The 6,659-nt window shown below is 38.1% G+C and overlaps 1 protein-coding gene across 1 annotated transcript; it reads left to right on the forward strand.

The window, feature by feature from the left end:
* Window positions 1-37: 37 nt before the first annotated feature.
* On the forward strand, window positions 38-4,244 carry fam169b (family with sequence similarity 169 member B). The gene is made up of 7 exons (XM_077569415.1): window positions 38-199; window positions 1,444-1,583; window positions 1,718-1,820; window positions 1,902-1,987; window positions 2,708-2,870; window positions 3,457-3,639; window positions 3,825-4,244. The coding sequence occupies exons 2-7, from the start codon at window positions 1,458-1,460 to the stop codon at window positions 3,968-3,970; spliced, it is 807 nt and encodes a 268-aa protein (XP_077425541.1). The 5' UTR covers window positions 38-199; window positions 1,444-1,457; the 3' UTR covers window positions 3,971-4,244.
* Window positions 4,245-6,659: the final 2,415 nt, after the last annotated feature.

Consider the following 6,659-nt stretch of genomic DNA (forward strand, 5'->3'; position numbering starts at 1 on the left):
GATTCTATTTCCGGTAATTTTCCCTCTCGTATCTGTAACTTGCTTTTTGAGAGATTGACGTAACAGCTTCCTCGCTAAGCCGTGGCGTTGCAAGACAGATGACCGCTGTCAAGTGTGCGGCGTGTGACATGAAAAGGAAGAACAGGGCATGACAGAATGTGTTGCGAGCTGTTGTGATCGTGTGCGTCTTTGACCAAAAGTGAGTACACTAAGTAGTGTTTTAGTTTATGTGTATGGTGTTTATTTGTCGCACTACGGTGTGTCTTGCTTGCCTTATTAAGCTCCGACGCCCATTTGATTGACAGCTCGTTGAGTACCTCATTGAAGTTCGCTATGTAACTAATTAAGTGTCTTAAACACCATTTAACTACATAAATGTGTTCTCTTCTGTGTGTTAGACATTAGTAGAGAAGTTCACTAAAGTTTTGTGCGCTTATTTGCATGTTGTGTCCCACTTTGCACGTAATGTCTGCGGTCAGTTTGGGACATTATGCTCTCACTGCGCGGCGCCATTACGCGACGTCCACGGCCGTGGTCGGCCACAATAATATTTAGTGATTCGTTACGTGCGTCATACTTTTGAGTAATTAGCTCATGTTTAGTATGTTGTACAACTTTTGTGTGTGTTTATAGCCATTCATGTGCACAGCTTACATAGTGCTTATTCATGTAAAATTAGTAATGTTGCAGCCCAGTTATTTAGCCAATCATTGTGTGCTGTTAAGTAATGCAATACTGTATTTGTGTTTATTAGGAGTCAAGTATTTACACTCATACGCTGTATTGTTTTTCTGTTTACCAAAAAAAAAAAACACATTGAACTATACATACATTCACACACACATAGATGATCAGACCATGCATACACAGGACTTCAGTATTACAAGCATCCATAGTTAGCCACAGTGGCTGCATCATAGCAGCCCATGCCTGTATGCCTGTACACTTAAATGCAACTACTGTAACCGCCTCTTGCTGATGTTCCTGGATTAAAGTTGCCAATCCACATCTCCGCTCCACTGTTCATTTGTTTTCTGACCGACACCCCGAGGGCGAAAAGAGATACTCTATTTGAATCAAACCTATACAGGCCAAACCTAGCCTCTCCAACAAAGGTAGTTCTTTGTTTTTGTCACAACTGAACAGTGGAATGGTATGTCACCTTTTATTTGCTTCATTGCTTCTTTTCTTTGAGAAAAGGTTTCAAATTGTTTAGCATCAAATCGGTGCGCTCGCCGTTTAAATAGTGCTACTTTGCAATACAATGTTCACAAGAGTGGCGTATAAGGTCGTTTCACCTAAAGCGCAAATGCATTTGATTGGATTGAAAAGTTAATATTTAATTTTCAAATGTTTCTCTGTCAGTTTTAAATTGAGTAATTGAAATGAACATTGACTGTTGGTTGGACGTAATTTATTCTAATGTGCACATCAATTTAAAAGTTTTGTGCAGGAAGATGTTCCCTGTCGACCTTCCACCTGTGGATGACTCTGACCTGAGGTCAGCATCTGAACAATATATTTTGTCGCTGGAATCCAGACCTGAAGATAATGAGTGGTTTCAATCATCCAAAACGTCGAAGGTATGCAGGTCCATTTTAAAACCCCAGGTTGTATGACTAAATGACGATTTACCATTATCGTTATCATTATATTAATACAATGTCTATGTTGTTCCCATGATTTCAAGGAATGTTTACTCTGTGTTTCCAATTAGTTTGAAATAACAGCAAATAACATTAAATGGCTGCAGCTCTTTGAGGACGACCAAACTGGTTGTTCATTGTTGGCACTTCATCCATCTGACAATCCAACTCAAGGTGTGATCACGCATCCGCACAGGCAAACAAAAATGCACACACACACCTTCTGACACTCCCTGCTCTCCATTTCCCTTCTAGTGGTGGCCTTGTACTTGCATGGAAGTTGGTGGTGTGTGAATGATGTTATACGGACGTCCTGCAAAACCAGAACTGGCTTGCTTCCAGTAATCCCACTTTCAGATTTTATTTATTATATGAGGTTACACCATAGTATTGAAGGTATAGTGCAATATTGAGGAATCTTCTGTGTGGAAAGTATTAACATAAACGTTGATCCTGGTCTTGAACAGTTTGGAAAATCTAGCAGCTTTTATTATGTTATCATTTCTATCAATTTCCTGTGAAGAAAATATAGACAGTTGGGAAATTTATAAATTTTACATGTAGATGATACTCTTAATCTCGCAATGCTCAAAATATACATGACTTGAATGTAACCAATAGTCTTGAGAATTTGAAGGTTCAAATTTACTAAATAGAGCTGGCAAGAAATAATGATGAGATGAAGTTTCTCACACAAGAACCTTGCTGCAACGTGATCAGACTAATCTAGAATAGGTTTAAAGTCAGAGTTGAGTTGTAGATTAAATCGGTTTTATTTGACTTCAAAGTGCCTGCCACACTGCGTCGTATTATTCAGTGAATGTATTAGTCTATCATAACATAGGCCACCTATCTTGTTGAATCAGGTAAATGGTGACCTCGCGGGAAGTCCTGATTGAAAACATCCTAAAATTATATCAGAATTGAGTGACCTTGGCATTCATATCATTAAATTCTAAATTAATTTGTAATTAAATTTCAAACTCAAACATGCTGTCATGCTAACAAAGAAACACACAGTATCATTTTACGATTGGATGACAGGTTGTTGTTGTTTTTAGGTGCAGTCACTTATGGAGAGGCTGATTATGTTCCTGCTGAGTCAGATCGTGGACAGGCCTTCGCAGGAGGAAGCACTCTTCTCCCTGCACCCCCCCACAGAGAGCGCCAAATTGCTGTGGCGAGAAGGCCAAGCAGTAGGCTTCTACACTGTCAAGAACAAAGGTAAAAAAAATAAAACATTGTACTATATGTGATTTGCTGTGTCTTACTAACTAACTAACTGACTCACCGTCAATCCATCCGTCTAATATTAAGTGCTCCAGATGTGGTTCGGATGAATTCAGCTTTTTACTCATTCTGGATTTGTGTACTAGCATTGGCATTCAGTATGAACATTTCATGTACTGTTGTAAGTCACACTTCTTTTTATATTTGGCTGGTCCACGACTTGTATATATTCAAATTAGAGCTTAGACTGGCGCCCAAAATCTCCATTCCCAAATCGTGTTCGACTTTGTTTTGGCAGTTGGCAAATACTTTTGGTGCATTACTGCTAGTGGCCAGGTGGTGGTGGTATTGCACCACTGGGGTACTCTGAATAATAGTCCGAGCTTTACTGTTCTTTGTCGTGGTTATCGTAAAATTTCCCCCAAAAATGTGGCTTATTGTGACTTGTTTTGTTTTATTTGACTGGTGCAATTTATACTCCAGAGCGACTTTAAATACAGTACATATGTTATTTTGTCAACATGCATTGCAGTATCACTCGTGCTGTACACACCCGACTCCCATCTGTGTGGCGTTTCAGGCACACTGTGTGACAGCTGGAGCAGCCGCTGCTACCTGCTGCCTGTTCTGGATACTGTGTTGGTGAGGACAAGCTGGAGGAGGAGAGGGCTGGGACTTAAGATGCTGACTGACTTCTGCTCGTCCTTTCCCAACGAGGAGGTGCTGGGAATCAGTGTGCCGCTTTCAGCCAGCATGGTTGCAGGTTAGAACAGTTTCCAGGGTTACGCACAACAATTTAAATGCCGACAATATACAGTAAACCAAAACTGATTTCAGATAGTTATTTTAACAGTAATTTATTTTAAAGATATAATCCAGTGTGTAATATAAGTAATGTACAGTAATACATTTTCACCTCATGATGCCATAAGTAACCTCTGTTTTTAGTGTGTAGGCACTTCCTACAGCTGAATGAAGATCACAGAGACCGTCTGTATGAAGTCGAGGCTCCAGGGGCATGGACTCAACGGCGTAACATTTGGCTCAACATCCAAATATCCTGCTATTTGATCAGTGGACAAGAAGTTGGCTGAATGGAAAACCTCGTTTGATCCAAGAGTCATCTTGTACAAGTCATAACTGTTATGTTTGTGGTTTCTTGCATCTATCCTTTTTCTGTCACGGGTGAGCTGGAGCCTAACCTAGCTGACCCTGGGTGAGAGATGGGGCACTCTCCGGACGGTTTGCCAGCCCATGCATGTGGCGAGTTATTTGGGAGTTATTTTACACACCTAGCAGAAGATCGCTTAGGACAATTTTTCTTTTCTTTTTTCTTCTCTGAAAGGGCATTAAAATTCTTCCCAATGATTTATTGTTTGTGAAAATCAGGTGAAATTTGGTGAAGACATGCCAATTTACACATCAGGCTAGAGAATGAATATGAATGTTTACACCACAAGGGATTGTATTATGGCCTCTTGTTGCTCAATTGTAGAGATTTAGAGATTTAAATTCAAGAAAAACAAGGAAGCAAGTTAAGAAATAACTATCAATTCCAACTGGGAAGAGACTTCTACTTATTTTTCTGGTGTTTGTATCAAAAATCTGAAAATGGATCATTCTCACAAAGTTGATCCTCAAAATATGGCCGTGCAACGTCCAATCAGATGCATGCTGGAGGGACACTGTTGTAGAAAATATTACATTGACATTACAATGCCCCTACGTGTGATCACAGCGTACTTTTGCGCATACTACCGCAAATCCTATAAAGGGGCAAACAGAAAAGGCAAACTTGAAATGAAGAGCGGCTGGCTTGACCGCAGTGTGTGATCAAGGATGCACACAGTTGCGGATTCAGTCTGATCACTTTTAATCAAAAATAACAGCAGAAACAAAAACAATCTACACGAGCTGCCGCAACTCACGCTCATGCATTCCTCAAGGCTCAAACAGACTGACTAACCGCCCAACTTTTTTTCTTTATTAACCATATTCAAAAGAACAAGTATACAAAGAAAGTTGTATACAATTGAACAAACACATGCCAGGGGGTACATACATAGGTTACGTGCGCTCAAAGAGTTTATAAGTTGTACAAATACTGATCGTTTTTAAAGCCTTTTTGTTAAGTGAGCTCCTAATCAATTTTATATAAGACATAGTATAATTATGAAAGTGTTTAAAGTTTGGTTTTTGGTTGCTGTATTTACATTTGTGGAGATAGAATTTAGCTAAGACGATCAACAAGTTTATAATAAAATATACATCCTTTGTTTGCTTTTCATAATAAAATAAAATATTCTCCCATTTTAAACTAAAGTGTTTGTGTAACTGTGAAGTAATAAATCCACAAAAGTCTTTCCAAAAAGTTGTAGAATGTAAGCAGATTCAAAAGAGGTGCTGGACGGTTTCAGGATGACTTCCGCAGAAAGAACAGTTCACATCAATGTCCCTTTTGAATTTGGTCATATACTGATTTGCAGGATAACATTTGTGAATAATTTTATATGAGACTTTTACCCTATTTGTTACAAAATATTTGTTTGGGATTGTCCATACTTTTTTCCAGTCAATATCATTTACAAAAGAATTCCAAAAAGAAATTACAAGAGGACTGGATACAGTCTTTTTGAAATAATGCACGGATATTCCTATTACTATTCGTGTAATGTGTCAGACAGATTCTCCCAATATATGTTTCCATAGGATTGGGGAGAGAAACAGATATAATATTTGATTGAACATCTTTAAATAACATTATTACACCAGTCGGAATGGCATACTCTTTTGGGGTAGCTGGAAACTCGTAAGTACCTAAAAATTCAGCGTAGGACATAAATTGTCCATTATTATTAAACAGCTGTTTCACAAAAATGATCTGTTTCTCAACCCAATTAGAGAAAAACAAAGATTTAGTTTTATAGAATATATTTTTATTATTCCAAATCTGATATTTATGGGGTGAGAAGTTGTGCTTATAAATAAGGGACCATGCAAAACGAACTTGTTTGTGAAACAGAGAGAGCTTTACCGGAAGTTTATCTATATTGTAGTCACATTTTAAAATAAAACTTAATCCACCAAACCCAGCGCCCAACTTCCTCAACTGCCACCGCCCCTCTCCCTGACGTCACGTCCCACTTAACTGGCCCCACCCTCAAACACACACAACAATAACCAACATTACAATACGTTAACAATTAAATATAGTGAAGTTCATTTTATTTATTTATTTTGGTTAGCTGTGTTTGTGGATATTCTTATTCACCATGTCATCTCATCCGTACAAGAACAGATGAAGCCTACTCGGATGAGATGCAAAAATTCTTATACAACCAGAGCAGTCCAGTTGTGATCGATTCAATGTCCGAAGAATTTGGTTAGCTGTCTCGTTCGCCTAAGGTTTTGTATATGTTTATTATATACTGTACACTGTACTGTTTTTACGTCTTAAAAAAGGCAATATGGAATTGAATTGCTTGTGTAGTTTTAAAGTGTTAAGTAATTAATTATCTTTGGGATATTATGTCACAGGCATGTTACTTGAATTTTTTGTTTTAAAAAAACATGTTGGTACCCTTTTAATAAAAACAAACAAACCCATAAATAAACGCAAATTTATTTCACCACACTGTCAATTTTCTAGTTTGACTTGTCTGCCTCACATTTGAGAGGTCCTGGGTTCTATCGACTCCTGTATGGATTTAAAGATTATGCATGTTGACCTTTTTCACCCCCAAAATGTTCGTTGGTTAAAAAAAAAATAAAGAAAAAAAGGCA

The sequence above is a fragment of the Vanacampus margaritifer genome, chromosome 6, assembly GCF_051991255.1.
Source record: "Vanacampus margaritifer isolate UIUO_Vmar chromosome 6, RoL_Vmar_1.0, whole genome shotgun sequence".
Lineage (NCBI taxonomy): Eukaryota > Metazoa > Chordata > Actinopteri > Syngnathiformes > Syngnathidae > Vanacampus > Vanacampus margaritifer.

What these genes read in the sequence shown, in the direction of transcription:
- fam169b (XM_077569415.1), top strand. Translation starts at nt 1,458, where the DNA reads ATGTTCCCTGTCGACCTTCCACCTGTGGATGACTCTGACCTGAGGTCA. An exon ending in CCAGAACTGGCTTGCTTCCA is followed by an intron (nt 1,988 to 2,707) that starts GTAATCCCACTT and finishes TGTTGTTTTTAG; the next exon opens with GTGCAGTCACTTATGGAGAG. An exon ending in TTCAGCCAGCATGGTTGCAG is followed by an intron (nt 3,640 to 3,824) that starts GTTAGAACAGTT and finishes CTCTGTTTTTAG; the next exon opens with TGTGTAGGCACTTCCTACAG.